This window comes from Tachypleus tridentatus, chromosome 6 (assembly GCF_004210375.1).
Source record: "Tachypleus tridentatus isolate NWPU-2018 chromosome 6, ASM421037v1, whole genome shotgun sequence".
Lineage (NCBI taxonomy): Eukaryota > Metazoa > Arthropoda > Merostomata > Xiphosura > Limulidae > Tachypleus > Tachypleus tridentatus.
Window position 1 is genome coordinate 95,247,046 of NC_134830.1, and position 17,714 is coordinate 95,264,759.

The 17,714-nt window shown below is 39.6% G+C and overlaps 1 protein-coding gene across 4 annotated transcripts in view; it reads right to left on the reverse strand.

The window, feature by feature from the left end:
* LOC143253085 (uncharacterized protein KIAA0930 homolog) overlaps positions 1 to 16,951 on the reverse strand; it is a 61,704-nt gene extending 44,753 nt beyond the window's left edge. The window contains exons 1-2 of one of the 4 annotated variants that reach the window (XM_076506305.1): positions 16,609 to 16,949; positions 11,734 to 11,891 (exon numbers count right to left, since the gene is read on the reverse strand). In XM_076506305.1, coding sequence (XP_076362420.1) covers positions 11,734 to 11,891; positions 16,609 to 16,735 — 285 coding nt within the window. In that variant the 5' untranslated portion in view covers positions 16,736 to 16,949. Of the gene's footprint in view, positions 1 to 11,733; positions 11,892 to 16,608 lie in introns of all 4 variants that reach the window. The other 3 variants (XM_076506306.1, XM_076506304.1, XM_076506307.1) reach the window with 3 other exon arrangements.
* Between the last annotated feature and the right edge of the window lie 763 nt (positions 16,952 to 17,714).

Genomic DNA, 17,714 nt, shown 5'->3' on the forward strand with positions numbered 1-17,714 from the left:
CCATAGCAAACCATAGCAGAGCCCACTGAATTACCTGATTTGGAACCATCTGTATAAATGGGAACTGAATGATTGTTTGAAAGATATTCATTGAATAAAAGACGGTACTTCCAATCTGGAGTATCTGCCTTTTTTAGGTGACTGAAAGAAAGGTCACATTTGGGGGCTGTAATAAGCCATGGTGGGATGGGCCAACCTGTGGAATCTGCAATGTTATCCAATGACAGACCCAATTCATCCAATTGCGTCCGGATGCGAAGGCCAAACGGAGCAATGACAGATCGTCTGTTCTGAAAAAGTACTGCCCACCGAGGAAGGAAAACACATTTCCAGGTGGGATGCTTTGGTAAGGAATGAAGTTTCGAAGTATATTGTAAAGATAGTTGCAAACGGCGAAGGTGTAGAGAAGGTTCATGAGATTCAATGTATATACTTTGAACTGGAAAGGTATGGAAAGCCCCAGTGCAGAGTCAAAGTCCTTGGTGATGAATAGGGTCCAGCATCTTTAAGGCCGAGGGTCTGGCAGAGCCATAGACAATTGATCCATAATCAAGTTTCGATCTAATAAGAGCACGATATACCTTTAACATTGAACAGCGATCTGCCCCCCAACTGGTAGAAGAGAGAACACGGAGGATGTTCAGTGCTCTTGTGCATTTGACCCGAAGTTGCTTTAAGTGTGGTATAAAGGTCAGTTTATGATCAAAGGTAAGCCCCAAGAACTTGGTCTCCGGGACCACTGGCAGCAAAACTTCACCGATATGAAGTTCAGGATCAGGATGAATACCCGTCGACGGCAAAAGTGCATGCATACAGTTTTGAGAGAGAGAAATTAAAGCCGTTCTCCAGAGTCCACTTCCATTACACAATTGAGGGCGGTTTGTAGTTGCCGCTCAATATATCTCATGTTTGACGACTGACATGAGATGTGAAAGTCGTCGACATACAGCCCATTCGCAACAGTGAGAGGGAGTTGTTCAGTGATGGCATTTATCTTTATACTGAAGAGTGTAACACTCAATACACAGCCTTGAGGGACTCCAAGTTCCTGTACAAAAGAACGGGAAAGTGTCGAACCCACACAAACTTGGAATCTCCTGTCCATTAAAAAATTTTTAATAAACATGGGTAAATGGCCACGTAACCCATATGTATGGAGGTCTCGCAAAACGCCATACCTCCATGTTGTGTCGTAAGCCTTCTCTATGTCAAAGAATATTGATACAAGATGTTGGCGGTTGAGAAAGGCTTCTCTGATAGATGTTTCAAGACGAATTAGGTGGTCTGTGGTGGAGTGCTGTCGACGGAACCCACACTGGGTGGGCGAGAGGAGGTTGTTTGATTCAAGGAACCAAACAAGACGAGCATTAACCATCCTTTCTAATGTCTTACAGAGACAGCTCGTCAATGCAGTTGGACGGTAGTTTGAAGGAATCTTGGGATCTTTCCCTGGCTTAGAGAAAGGTAGAATAATAGCCTGGCACCAGGCATCAGATCCGGTTGAAAATAATCAGAAGGACATCAAGAGAAGCAGGAGATAGATGGTGCAGCATGTCATAATGAATATCATCAGGTCTAACAGACGTACTGGCAGGCCGATGAAGGGCCATTTTTTAGTTCCACCAGGGTATAGGGACAATTATAGTCAAAGAAACAGTCAGTTCGAAAGGAAAGAGGTGATCGCTCTGCCCGAGTCTTGATGGCCAGGAAGGTGGAGGAACAAGCAGAAGTGCTAGATACCCGGCAAAAGCTTTCACCTAGAGTGTTAGCGATGTTCCGAACATCAGTCACCTCCTGACCATCAGAGAGTAAGATCGAGAGGGGGATAGAATTGTAGTGCCCATTAACCTTTCGAATCCTGTCCCATATGATCTTGGAACTGGTGGTAGAAGATAAGCTGGTTGTGAACTTAATCCAAGATTCCTTCTGGCTTTGACATCTTACCCACCTAGCATATGCACGGGCCCGTTGGAAAGCAACCCGGTTTGAAAGTGTGGGATATCTACGAAAAGTATCCCAGGCCCGCTTTTGAGCCTTCCGTGCTAAGTGGCAAGCAGGATTCCACCACGGACGAGAATATCGTAGAAAACGTGTCGAGGTTTCAGGAATACATTGAGCAGCTGCATGTGTAATACAGTCAGTTACCACTGCTACACAGTTGTCTATTGATGGCTGATTTACGATGGGAGGATCAAGTTCTGTGAGAGCAGTGAAAGTGGACCAGTCTGCCTGATCCAGCTTCCACCGGGGCACGCGGGTAGGGTGGCATCGACCACGGCCAGTCTCTCCCAAAAGGATCGGAAAATGATCACTGCCTAGTGGATTACTGTCAACCCTCCATGAAAAATGGGAGAATAATGAAGGGGAGCAAACTGAGAGATCAATAGCAGTAAAGGACTGACTAGGTGCATGAAAGTAAGTGGAAGAACCAGTATTGAAAAGGGAAAGACTGTGATCAGAGAGCATCCGCTCTACAGATCGGCCCCTCCCATCAATAATAGCACTTCCCCAGAGGGGATGATGTCCATCAAAATCCCCCTATGATTAGAAATGGAGATGGCAATTGTTCAACGAGAGCATCAAGATCTGATTAATCATATGTCTCTCCAGGGGACAGGTACAGAGAACAAACAGTGATGGTATGACCCAAGGAAACACGGATGGCTGCAGTCTCCAAGGGTGTGTTGAGTGGCAAAGACAGGGTGGGCACGTGTTGATCAACCAACAGTGCTACCCCTCCATGTACTCGACCATCACACAACCTGTCATTTCTGTACAGAGAAAACTGCCGAATGGAGACAGTATCAGCAGTTTTGAGAAATGTTTCTTGTAAAGAAAGACAAACAGGATGGTAGGAAGCAATCAGCGTTTTGATATCATCCAGATTAGAACGTAGACCTCGACAGTTCCATTGTATCAAGGTGGCCATTTTTAAGAACGGGTAGGTGAAGTGGCTGGAGAACCCTTCAATTTACGACCACGTCTTTTTTCTTTACTGTCTTTAGTCGGAGGAGGTCTATCAACCTCCATATGATCCTGCTCTGGGTCGGGTGGGCAGGTTTTTGTTATTGGAAGGGAATCCAGTGACTGAGGACGCTTGAACGAATAATTGTTTTGTCTCTTGTGGTGGGAGAAAAAGATGTATCAGAAGAAATGGCTGTATTTGAAACTGAAGGACGTGGATCTTGAGGTTTGTTGGAAGGTATGGGAGGAACAGAGATGGGTGTGGAAGTCGATTCATCAACTTTTTTAACTACGGAGGTCAAAAGGCTTTTCATTTGTTTTGAAAACGATTCTCTTGGAGGCACAGAGAGATCTGTCTGCACTCCCACTGTAGTTGTGGAATGAAGTGCAGCAGCATATGTCCGAGATGGAGTTGTGGACAGCAATTTCCGAGCCTCAGGATATCTAATGTTATGTGTCGTTTTCAAATGCTGCACCTCTTTTTCCTCCAACCATTTTGGGCAAGAATGAAAGTAAGAGGGGTGAGAACCATTGCAGTTTACGCAATGTGGGTTCATGTCACAGTCATAGGCATCGTGGTCCTTGCCTCCACAATGAGCACATGTCAGGGAACCACGACAAGATGTCTTTGAGTGGCCGAATCTCTGACATTGGAAACATCGAAGAGGGTTTGGTATGTATGACCAAACCCTGCAAATGAGATAACCTGCCTTGATGGTGGCAGGTGCACGTGGTGAAGTAAGTGTTAAAATGAGGGTATTTGTTGTCAGTGTAACTCCATCTTTGCGAGTGGAGATGCGCCTCACTGCAGAAACTCCTTGAGTGGAGAGACCAGCGAGAATCTCTGACTCGAGAACGTTCTTCAAATGTCTTTCAACAATAACTCCTCGTGAAGAATTCAAGGTAGCATGGGGTGTAACCTCGATAGGTATATCCCCAATTGCCTTTGAATTCAAGAGGAGTTCACTGTGTTGGGATGTGGATGTTTCAACCAATAGGTCACCAGATTGAAGTTTCTTTACTGACTTTGGAGAGCCAGCAAGTCCCTCTAGTCCCTTTTGAATAAAAAAAAGGGGACATTTGCCCTAAAGGTTTTTCCGAAAGAGAATGTAATATAAGAAAATGAGGTACGTGTGTTACTGATGTTGAAGATTGCTGTTCTGAGTATTCCAGATGTGGTCGATTACCCATTGACTGTTTTTTTACAATTTTATTTAAATATTTTAGAGGATCCATAGGAAAAGGAAAAAATTTCGGTACCCACTGACCCCACCCACCATGGAGCCCTACAAGGGGACGCACTACAAAGTCATGCAAGGACAATGCAGCAACGTCAGGGTTTCGTGAGCACTATACCCAAACACCAGCATCAGGCACAATGTCCGAAACACCTGTTGAGAACTTCCAACACTCGTACTTGATTGACTCTAGCCCAAGTGGACCAGCCAATCGACCCAAGGGGGGCCACCCAAAGGCCGCCCGTCTACAGGAATTCGAGGCCAAAGTGGTGTGTTAGGGTTGGACCCCTCAACCACCAGGATCATCTCCACCCCTTCACGGGTCGCCATGCACGGCAAACACGTGGGTGGATGTTTAGATCCCAGAGAAGGTAACCAGATAGAACAGAACCTTCCCTGGGAGGTCCCCTCACCACGTACAGGAATCCACACCGACGGGGGAGGGAGGGAGAAGTAATAAAAAATGGTAGTAATAAAAACATTAAGATGAGAAAATTGAGTACTGAACAGTGAAACAGATGACCAGGAGTCCATTCCTTTAAAAGTGATTCTGAAGACTGGAAATTGAGAAAGTGAAAATCAGAATGACTTTTAGTCAAGACATGAGAAACTGATAAAGGAGGATGGGCAGGCATAAAGTTATTGGTACAGAAAGGCAATTGACCCAGAAGGGCATCAGCATGAAATGCAATGTCAGGAAAGGAAAAAACAGTAGAATCATTACAAGACTTAGGATAGTGAAGTAAAAAAACATGAACTTGCATAACACATGGATGAAAGTGAAAGAACAGAACAGTTGGTTGGTTGGTTTGGTGTTTTATGGTGCAAAGCAACTCGGCTATCTGTGCCAAACATCCAGTAAAAGTAAAATTATTAAAATTCACAACAGGAAATTAAGGTAAAACAAGGCAAAGTTTAATTTTTGAATTAAAAACATAAATAGCATTAAATCCAATATTTACATCTAGTCTACAGCAGTAAGACAAAAACTAAAGTAATACAAGTTGTAAAGGTCTTTCTTTAGCATTACTGTAATTATCATAACTTGCCATGATAACTATTGGGTAATTTAAATAGCAGCATTAGTCACCTGAAGTTGGCCTTTCCAGTCGTTGTTTCAAGTTATTTGACATTACAGCCATTTTCTAATTTCAAATCAAACTACATGTACTTTGATTCTTAAAAGGAAATCACATTAAAAAAGGTATAATTTATAAATCAAAAAATAGCATTAAAAAGATTAGTGGCCTTTAAAAAACTAAAAGCATTTCTAAGGTGGACAGTGTCACCATCACCAATAACACTGTCTAATGTTACGGATAAACCTCGGGACAAAACATGTTTAAAATGGTGCCGTCGTTGAGAGTCATAACGATGGCAAGACAGTAAAATGTGGCTTATTGTGACCTGAGTGTTACACAAACACATTGGTGCATCAGTCCCAAATGAAAGAAAATGATGAGTTAAAAAACTATGACCAATGTATAGTCCAGTTAGAAAAACTTCATCTTTCTGATCCTTATGAAAGCAAGGCCAAAATCCAAAAGAAGATTTTATTTGGAAAAGTCTGTTTTCATATTGCTCGCTACAACTTAACTGCCAACTGGCATGGAGCCGAGCCTTGAATACAGGGTCATAGTCCATGTATTGAACAGGTACAGCAGTGACAGTGTCAGAGCAGACAGACTGTCTGCAGTGATAGGTTATATTTGGAGACTGTAATAAGCCATGGTGGGATGGGCTGACCAGTGAATACAGCACTGTTATCCAAGGACAGACCCAATTCATCCAATGGTTCCTGGATATAAAGGCCAAAAGGAGCAATGGCAGATCGTCTATTCTGAAAAAGCATGGCCCACCAAGGAAGGAAAACACAACCCCAAGTGGGATGCTTTGGTGAGGAATAAGGTTCGAAGCATACAGTTGAAAAAGGTGGGAGGAGCAAAGGAGGTTCATGAGATCTGTGTATAAGCTCTGAACCGGGAAAGTGCAGAAAGCCCCAGTGCACAGTTGAAGTCCCTGTTGATGAACGGAGTCCAGCAACTTTGAGGCCAAAGTCCTGGCACAGCCATAGACCAGTGATCCATTGTCTAGTTTTGATTAAATAAGAGAACAATATATCTTTAGCATAAAACATCAATCCGCTCCCCAAGTGGTGGAAGAGAGGACACAAAGGATGTTCAGTGCTCTTGTACATTTGACCTGTAGCTGCTTCATGTGTGGTATAAAGTCAACCTATGGTAAAAAATAAGCCCCAAGAACTTTCTCTCAGGGACCACAGGTAGCATAACTTCACCTATATGGAGTTAAGGATCAGGGTGAATACCCCATTGGCAGCAAAAGTGCATGCAAATGGTTTTAGAGAGAGAGAAGTTAAAACCATTTGTTGTGGTCGACTTCAATAAACAATTGAGGGCAGTCTGTAGCTGCAGCTCGATATACCTCATGTTTGACGATTGACGAGATGTGAAATTCGTCGACATGGAGCCCGTTTGCAAGAGTAAGAGGGAGGTGTTCAGTAATGGCATTAATATTTGTACTGAAAAGTGTGACACTCAAAACACAGTCCGGAGGGACTCCAAGTTCCAGCAGAAGAGAACAAAAAAGTGTTGAACCCATACGAACTTGGAAATGCCTGTCCATTAAAAATAAATAAAAATAGGCAAGTGGCCATGTAACCCATATAGATCAAGAGGTTGCAAAATGCCATACCTCCATGTTGTATCATAAGCCTTCTAAATGTCAAAGAATACTGATACAAATTGTTGTTTGAGAAAGGCTTCTCTGACTGACGTTTCAAGTCAAATCAGGTGGTCCATAGTGGAGCGTTGTCATCAGAACACACACTGGGTGGGTGAGAGGAGATTGTTTCATTTGAGGAACCAAACAAGACTAGCATTAACTATCCTCTCTAAGGTACGAGAGACAATTCATCAAAGCAATTGGACGATAGTTTGATGAAATCTTGGGATCCTTCCCAGGCTTAGAGAAAGGCAGGACAATAAAAACATTCTCCTGACAGATCTGGTTAAAAACAACCAGAAGAATAGCAAGAGAATCAGGAGACAGATGGCGCATCATCTCATAGTGTATATCATCAGGTCCAACTGATGTACTGCCAGACTGATGAATGGCCAGTTTCAGTTCCACCAGTGTTAAGGGACGATTATAGTCATAGACACAATCAGCTTGAAAGGAAAGAGGCGATTGCTCTTCCCGAGTCTTAATGGCTACGAAGGTGGAAGAAGAAGCAAAAGTGCTAGATATCTGGCAAAAGCTTTCACCTAGACTATCAGCAATGCTCCAGGTATCAGCTAATTCCTGGCCATCAGAGAGCATGATTGAGAGAGGGACAGAATTATATTGCCCACTGACCTTTCAAATCTTGTCCCACATGACTTTGGAACTGGTGGTAGAGGATATGCTGGTTGTGAACTTAATCCAAGAATCCTTCTGGCTTTGACGTCTTACCCACCGAGCATGTGCATGGGCCTATTGGAAAGAGATGTGGTTTGAGAGTGTGGGATATCTACAAAAAGTATCCTCGGCTCATTTTTAAGCCTTCTGTGCCATGTGGCAGGCGGGATTCCACCATGGACGAGGATATAGTGAAAAACACGTCGAGGTTTTAGGAATACATTGAGCAGCTGCTTGTATAATATAGTCAGTTACTGCTGCCACACACTCATCTCTTGATGGCTTACAGACAATGACAGGATCAAGTTCTGTGAGAGCAGTGAAAGAGGGCCAGTTTGCCTGATCCGACTTCCACTGGAGCATGCGAGTTCGGTGGCATCGACCACAGCCAGTTTCTTTCAAGATTATAGGAAAATGATCACTGTCTCATGAATTATTATCAACCCTCCATGAAAAATGAGAAAATAATGAAGGGGAGCAAATTGAGAGATCAATAACAGTAAAGGACTGACTAGGCACATGGAAATAAGTAGGAGAACCAGTATTGAAAAGAGAAAAGTTGTGATCAGAGAGCATACGCTCTACAGAGCTACCACTCCTATTAATATCAGCACTACCTCAGAGGAGATGATGTTCATTAAAGGTCCCCAAGATGAAAAAGGGAGATTGCAACTGTTCAATGAGAGCATCAAAGTCTGATTGATCATATGTCTCTCCAGGTAACAGGTAGAGAGAACAAACAGCGATGGTACGACCCAAGGAAACACGGATGGCTATGGCCTCCAAGGGTGTGGCGAGGGGCAAAGACAGGGTGGGCACATGCTGATCAACCAACAATGCCACCCCTCCATCCACTCGTCCATCACACAGCCTGTCATTTCTGTAGAAAGAAAACTGTCGAAAGGTGACTATATTGGCAGGTTTTAGAAATGTGTCCTGTAAGGAAAGACAAACAGGATGATAGGAAGCAATCAGTGTTTTGATGTCATCCAAATTAGAACGTAAACCTTGATAGTTCCATTGTATCAGGGTGGCCATTTTTTATTTATGTGTAGGCAAAATGAGTGGAGAACCCTTCTGTTTATGACCACGTCTTTTTTCCTTACTTTCCTTATTCGAGGAAGATCTATCAACTTCCATGAATCCTGCCCTGGGTGGATTGGGCAGGTGTTTGCTGTTGGAAAGGGATTCCAAAGACTAAGGACATGAACGAATGATTGTTTTGCATATTGGGGTGAGAGAGGAATATGAATCTGAGGAAATGCCTGTACATGGAACCAAAAAATGTGGATCTTAGGGTCTGGTGGAATGTATGTAAGAGACAGAGATAGGTACTGAAGTTGATTCATCAACTTTTTTAACCATGAAGGTCAAAAGACTTTTCATTTGTTTGGAGAACGATTCTTTAGGAGGCATAGAGATCTGTCTGCACTCCCAAAGTAGCTGTTGAACAAAGTGCAGGAGCATATGTCCGAGATGAGGTGTTGGACAGCAGTTTTTGAGCCTCAGGATAGGTAATGTTATGAATCATTTTAAAATGCTGCACTTCTTTTTCTTCCAGCCATTTAGGGCAAAAATGATAGTACGACAGGTGATAGCCATTGCAATTGACACAATGAGGGTCTGTTTCACACTCATAGGCATCGCGGTCCTTGCAATTGCAATGAGCACACGTTAAGGAACCACGACACATCTTTGAGTGACTGAACCGCTGACACTGGAAACATTTGAAAGGGTTTGGATTGGATGGCCATACCTTGCAATTAAGACAATATGCCTTGATGGTAGCAGGTGGACACAGTGTTGTATATATATTAGAAAGAGAACATTGGTCGACATCATAATTCCATCTTGGAGAGTGGAGATAAGCTTCACTGCAGAAACTCCTCGTGACATATTCAAAGTAGCATGAGATGTAACCTCAATAGGTATATCCCCAATTGCCTTTGAGCATGAGAGGAGTTCACTGTGTTGAGATGTGGATGTTTCCACCAATATGTCACCACAGCAAAGCTCCTTTATTGACTTTGGAGAGCCAGCAATTCCCTCTAGTACCTTCTAAGTGCAAAAGGGAGACATCTGCCCTAAAGGTTTGTCTGAAAGAGAATGTAGTGTAAGAAAATGAGGTACAGGTGTTACAGATGCTGAAGGTTGCTGCTCAGAATCTTCAAGGCGTGGTCGTTTAAGTATAGCTGTTTTTCACTATTTAAGTTTCTATTTGGAGGATTCATAATAAAAAGAATATTTTGGTGTCCACTGACCCCACCTACCATGGAGCCCTATGAGGGGACACACTACAATGCCAAACAAGAACACTGCAGCAATGCCAGAATTTCGTGAGCACTATACCCAAACACCAGCATCAGATACAGTGTCCTCAACACATGTTGACCCCACCTACCATGGAGCCCTATGAGGGGACACACTACAATGCCAAACAAGAACACTGCAGCAATGCCAGAATTTCGTGAGCACTATACCCAAACACCAGCATCAGATACAGTGTCCTCAACACATGTTGAGAACATCCAACACTGGTACTTGGTTGACCCTAGCCCAAGTGGACCAGCTGATTGACCCTAGGGTGCCACCCCAAGGTCACTCATCTACAGAAATTCAAGGCCAAAGTGGCATGTAAGGGTTGAACCCTCAACCACTAGGATCCTCTCCTCCCCTTCACGTGTCTAAAGACACGTGGGTGGATGTTTAGATCCCAGAGGTAAACTGAAAGAACAGAACCTCCCTGGGAGGTCCCCTCACCACCTACAGGAATCCACACTGAGGGAAAGAATGGAACAAAACTGCAAGAACAAGCCTTGAAATTACCTCGACTGCTAGTGGAGTACTTAAAGCAAAACCAAGAGGAGAAAAAAAGTGAAAAAAAATAATTTTTTTTTGTCAAATTCAAGAGAAGGGATATCGGAAAAATGGATGAGAATAAAAAGCCCGGAATGTGTAATGGACATCACAACCTGATGTGCAATGCCACAGCTGAGTTTGGTCCTGAGAATGAATTTCCTTTACTCACAAAAAATAAGTAGAAGTCAGAGTATCTTTTGAATTAATAATAACAAAACAAAACAATAAGAACTAATTCTGATTTAGTAAAGTACAATTTAAGTTTCATCAACCAGTTCAAATTTCATCACATTGAAGATGGATAATTTTCAATACTTTTGTGCTATACAATACCAAAAAAAAAAATGACATTATTACGAGTGCTTGTGCATAGGGTGTGTTACTGGAAATGGAAGTCGTGTCATCCTCCTTCTACTTCAGGGCTTTTGTTGCACAATGACATAATTAAGCACTAATACAGTTCACATCAAAATTTATGAAATTAGGCGCCACGTTCCCTTAAAGCTAGAGACATGCAAAGACACATGAAGAAATAGTTAAACTGTGTATAAAAATGAATTACCATCTTTAAATTAGTTAATTAGGTAATAATCCATAGGAGTTTTTGTTACAAAAATAATTGCTGAGCACAGCATTAACATCCATTAATTCAACAAAAACATCAATTGGTGCACATTATATTTTAAGAACAGTAAGTATACATAAATCTTTAAAGTTTTACTAGTTTTGATAAAATGAAAGCACATTTAACGTACAGGCATCTTGGTAGCCTTAATTAGAATAAAAGTGTATTCAATAATATTTGTTCTAGAATCCGAGAAAAACTAAACAAAAGATTACCTGCACATGGTCGTTCTTAATTTAAACCGACAGAATGGAATGAAGGCAGATAGCAAGCAAAATCTACTTTCAACCTTAAGGTTATTATTATTTGACCAAAAAAGAGGGATTTAACTGCCTCACTTACAAAGCATCAATGGCTCCATAATGTAGACTGTGCTTTTGTGGCAAGGAGTTGTACTCACAATAAACACTAAGCTAAATGCACAACCAATGATACTTATTTCTGAGCCAACAGTGCGAGTGTATAAAAAATGTTTATTACTTGCAGGCATTTATTAACTTGTTTAAAAATACTACCATTAAGGTTAAATTGGCTGTAATTTCAGCTTCCAATATCAATTTCTTCACATCAATACTATATTAAATATTACACAAAATTTAAATAACCATAGTTACAATATACTAAACTTACCTCAAACTGTGGAATAAAACAGAAAGTTTTTTCTTTAGGTTGTTTTCGTATAAAAAAGAGCATATCATCTTTTACTTGTTCTTCAGCTTGGTAGAGAAAGTGTCTGATAAACAAGTCAATCCAAAATGTTGTTGGATTCAGAAGGGTAATCCCACTTTCTGTAAAACAAAACACAAAGCATGTATAAATCAAAATAAAAACCAGTACAGTTATAGTTGATAACTTATTCAATTTACATAAAAAGTAATTTAAATTTTCAGATACTTTCTTCAATTCAGTAAATGTTTAAATAAAGCCAATATTTAGAGGTTAAATTATTTTACAGTATCAACAGTAATGTAACGACTAAAAGCCTATAAAATGTTTGTTTTGTTGGCTTTTAAATTTTGAGCAAAGCTACTCATGGGCTATCTGTGCTAGCTGTCCTCAATTTAGCAGTGTAATACTAGAGGGAAGGCAGCTAGTCATCACCACCCACTGCCAATTCTTTACCAACGAATAGTCGAATTGACTGTCACATTATAATGCCCCCACAGCTGAAAGGGCGAGCATGTTTGGTATGATGGGGATTTGAACCCACAACCCCCAGATTATGAGTCGAACGCCTTAACCCACCTGGCCATGCCGGGCCAAAAAATGACAGCTTTACAAATAATTACAAAACCTTGGTGAGAGTGAATATGTTGGAGAGTTAAGCTATATACTTTATGGATCAACTTATATGAAGATATAGTAACAATGAAATAATGCAAGATACTTAGGTCACAAACATTAGGTTACTTGTATTTGTAGCTTTTGTAATGTTGATTATTCATTCCCAGCCTATAACAGTTAAGAATAATATAGGTGTGAAGCACTCTTAGCTTGTAGGGTGTGACAGGAGCAAAGAACATGTATTATATGAGAATGACTTTTAAAGAAGCTATTAGTGAAGATATGCAAGTTGGTAAAATTTGAAGCTTGGTGGAGAAATTGGAGACTATCCTAAACAGGGTAGAGGAATAGATACAAAAGTACAAACTGTAGGAAACAGTAGCAGGAATTAATACAGAACTTAAGCTTTTACACACAAGGGATACAGCAGTTAAAATGACTTTTAGCTTTTAATAACTTAAAACAGTATCAGAGCTTTAAGCAGAGTATTTAATTGTACTAAGCAAGTAACAGATTTTGTCCTATAGCTTGCGAAAATAGCAAATAAGGGAGAGGAAAAAAGACAAAAGGGATGCAGAGGGAAGAAATGAGGAAGATAAATAGACAACCCCACACGCGTGTGTTAAGACTTGTGTTGATTGGTTCACTCAATATCCAAAATCAGCCTACAGGACACCAACATTGACGCAAGGGTAGGATGAGGGGACCAAATTGAAGGGCTAAGCTGCATTGTGATGCCTCTCTCTGTCACATGTATCATTAAATCAAGAGGATAGTATGCCTTCTACACCAGCAGACCACCACTTACCTACTCTGAACTGAATGGTTATAGCCATCTGTGTGGAACCCATACGGCAGTATGCCTACATGGTCAACCACCCCATGCAACTTTGAACTGGCAAGGACTCCCCATTTTCCACTGTAAGATGGGTGGGAGGGATGCATCAGAGAATCTGGAAAGACTGCTACATCCAGCACAGTGCAATGGTTGATCATACAACGATCTTTTGAAAAGCAGACCATAATAACTCATTCAATCATGGCATGGCAGGGATGAGCAGTAACCTTCTGCTTCACCCATGCTGTCTCTGGGTATTACAGTCTATGATGGGTATACTTATAAAGCAAAATATCAAAAGATATTTCATCTACAAGTGATCTTGTGAAAAATTCCACCAAAAAGATAAGCATATAGAGCCATGGATAGAGCACATGAATCAACATGACTCACTGCAAAGATATGTGTTGACAAAAGAATACCAGTTTAAGCACCACTAATCACAGAGCAGAATCAAAGAAAAGAAAACTGAAGCAAGGGCTTCTACAAATAAAGAAATCATTAATAAAGGTTTTATGCAGTGTCATAGCTGCATCAAAGTAGATGTATTTCTAATAGGTACTTTCACATAAATAGCTATATATTAATTCAGCACTGCTACTATATGAAAAAAAAATTATGTATGCCATAAGCCTTCTATCTCCACTCCACTGGAATTGACTTAATCCAATGCATCTTATACAAATCGTGTAACAACCCTCCACCAATAATATTGCAATATACTCTTAATGCATGCGACTCTCTCTATTCAATTCTTCCAAACTATCATGTTGAATTTTGCCAGAAAATGGAAGCACTGGTTTCCAATTGAGAGGAAGGATGGGAAGAACAATTACCCAAAGCACAGAATGGGATATGAATGTATGAGATGTAGCCCCAGTGCTCGAAAGATGAAGTACTTTAAATAGACAACAGGGTTGATAAGCAGGTAAAAGAAAGGTGTATGACCTAAGTGAAGGCCCCAGGAAGTGATGACAGAAAAAAGAAATAGAATAAAAGGCCAATTGAATCACACTCTAAACCCAATGGGTAGGGGAAGGAAACATGAGAAATAAATTCAACAGAAAAAAAGACGTGAAAACAATGATAAAAGAAAGGAGGTGGAAAGTAAGCATAAAAATTAGGAGGATTGAGAAGATACTTATGATAAGAAAGTGTGTTGAGACTGGAAAGTCAATTGGTAATGAGGACAAAGCATAAGGAAAACAACATTTGAGGAGATGTATGGCAAGTGTGTAAGTTCAAAAAAGAAGAAGGAAAATCTACTGTTTATCATAAAAGAAACAATGAATGTCACCTTGTTAAATGGTATAAGCCACCACCATCAAAATGTCAAAATGAAACACAATTAGTAAATCCAGACAAGAGGAAGAGAATGAACCGACAGGATGCCTGGGTGTGAAGGAGGTAAGACCTTTCACACCTGTAAACCAGTCCTAAAGCATCCTACTGATTGAACCATACACCCCCACCTTTGGAGATTAGTATGATGGAAGAGAATTATGGGTAGCACGTTCAACTATCAACACATAAATTTAAATGGGAAGGATTAAAATTAAGAAGAAAACTCAAAGTAAAGGCAAAGAATAAAAGGCCAATTAAATCACACTTAAAACCTAGTGGGTAAGGGGAGGAAGCATGTAAAATTGATTCAACAGAAAGCAACTGTGAAAACAATGATAAAAAAAGGACATGGAAAGTAACCAAAAGAGTTGATAGGGTAAAACAAAGCTAAAAATTAGGTAAAGGATAAAATGGATAACATTAACAGAAATGCAAAAGACAAAATCAGAAAGAAAATCTTCCTGATGGGTAGCTAAGGCAAAAATGAACTAAAACATGTATAAGGTGAGATCTACAAGGACCCACTCTCAAAGGAGAAACAAAACAATAATAATGAAACCATGTTGTGAGAAAGGGTCTTCAAATGAGTCAAATAAAAATCGACCTGGAAAGTAAAGACCTGGAAAGCAATCCATGAAAAGAGATAGGAAACTAACAAAACCCAAGTCACCTGAAAATGGGTTTAACTGTTATCTGAAGAAGGTAAGCATTATTGGGAGCAAGTAGGTTGGACACTGACACCCAGGGACTCTCAAAAATGAAACTAAAGGCAAGAAGTATAAATCATAAAGAAAGAAGAAAATAAAATAGTTGACACAGTGAAAATGTCAAAAAATTGTGTAGTAAAGTAAACACGTATGTAATGTTACATGTTGAAGAAAAGATACTTAACCTAATCACCAACCCATAAAATAAGATTTTTGATAAATAAATGAAGGGTAATGCATGAGTGATGTCATAATTTAAATTATTACTATAACTCTGAATAGAATAATCTTTACAGTTATGAAAAGAAGGATCTTGGTGTTCTAACTAATTAGTCTCTTATGCCATCCAAATAATGTACTGTTATTACTGGGAGAATATGTATGATTTTAAGTCTCATCTTCAAAAATATTGTATACAAATTTAAAGATGGTACATTTTCATCATATACATCACTTGTTTGGTCTTATTTGGAATACTGTATATAATCTTATGTGATACACCTGAGGAAAAACATTGAGCTGTTGATAAGAACATACAGAAAGCCTGCTAGGATGATATCTAGGATGGAAAAGTTATCACATGAGGACAGGTTGAGATCTCCGAGATTGTTTTCATTTGAAAAACAAAGTTAGAAGGGATCTTATTGAGGTGTTTACAATTGTTAGAGAAATTGACAGTTTTGCTGTATCATACTTTTCTTTTTTAGTGGTGAGAATGCTTGGACTATGGGAAACAAATACAAATTTTTAGAGAGTAAGAATCATCTTATATAAGATAGTTTTATTTTTCTGACAGGGTAATTAGTCTTTGGAATGAGTTACTTTCAAATGAGGTAAAAAAAAAGTAAATTTAAACGAGTATCGGAGGGTAGTTAATAATTTTTTGAATTATAAGGGCTGGCTTATATGGTTTAATTTAGTAGATAGGGCAGAATGGCTGAGCCAATAGATCCCTCGCTGCAATAATGCAACTTAAAAGTTAGTTACGTTAAAAAGCCAACAGTAAATCACTCATTCAAATGAATAAATCTTTATTTTTAAACAAATTGTACGTAAAATCTTAAACGTTAAATAATTATTCTTGCATTATTGAACATCCCTTGTTAAATATGAGTTAATATAAAATCATTATTAACGTTCTATTGAGTCCTACATCGTGGTAAGCTAATTAGTGAGACATATACGTACAATTTACGAAAACGTTTTTCTACACTTTAAAATTGAATTCAAAATTTGTATTTAGACTTTCAAGTGTAAACACGTAAAATTAAATATAATATACTTTATAACAGTACAAAGAGTAATTACATTGAAGGAAAAATAAAATCTTACTTTCTCCGCCGCAGTGTTTTGATTCTCTACTTCTGTGATACGTAATTTCGCATAACATTTGTTCCAATACAGATCGAGTACTTTTACGCGCCATATTGTTATTTATGTTTGAGCAGACACATGACATGGAGTACGTACGCCATCTTGTGCCTTTCTTATTGATTTGCTGAGTGATAAAAACTTGTCACCCCTGTTACAGCGGTAAGTCTTCGGATTTACAACCCCTAAGATCAGGGGTTCGATTTCCCCTCGGTAGACTCAGCATATAGCTCAATGTGGCTTTGCTATAAGAAAACACACGCTTAAAAGCTTTTCGCGTTTAAATGATATTTGAGCTTAAATTTTGTAAGTTGCAGTATTTGAAATTAAACACAAAGCTAAACAATGTTATAGCCTCACCACGTCGGTACAGTTCATTTCACCATGGCCAATCCTGATCCGTCAGACGACTATGCATTTTGAGAAAAGCTCTGCATTGCAATTACCATTGCAAAAGATTTAATCATAATGTTGTCATGTAATAAAAAACAAAAAACTATCCTCTCTGTTGCTTTCCATAATCTGTCTATTGTGGAAATATTGTGGTTTCTCAATGTATATTTTAAGTGTCTTATCACATAAAAATCTATAAGTACAACACCCAGCAATTGAATTGTTATGTCTTCATGTGGAATAAAGGGAGTGTGTGTGTCTCCCGCTGGTACAGCGGTAAGTCTACGGATTTACAACGCTAAAATCGGGGGTTTGATTCCCCTCGATGGCTTCAGAACATAACCCAAGGTGGCGCTACTATAAGAAAACACAAACATACAAACATAAATGTGCATGTGTTGGATTTATAAGACTGTTTAGCGTATGTGCTGTTATTTAGTTTATTTTGTGATTTAATATTCAATTAATGTTTACATTTTAAGACAGAAGTGTTGAAAATGTATTGTTTTAAGACTGCCAGTTGTGACAAATTTCGTTATGTAACTCTGTACGAATCCTACGTTGTATCTGGAATTATGCTGTTTTCTCGGTTTTACTAATATTTTTAACACCACGTTACTCGAATCTTCGGTACTTTTCTCGTTCTTTAATATTGTTATATTATAACGTCACTT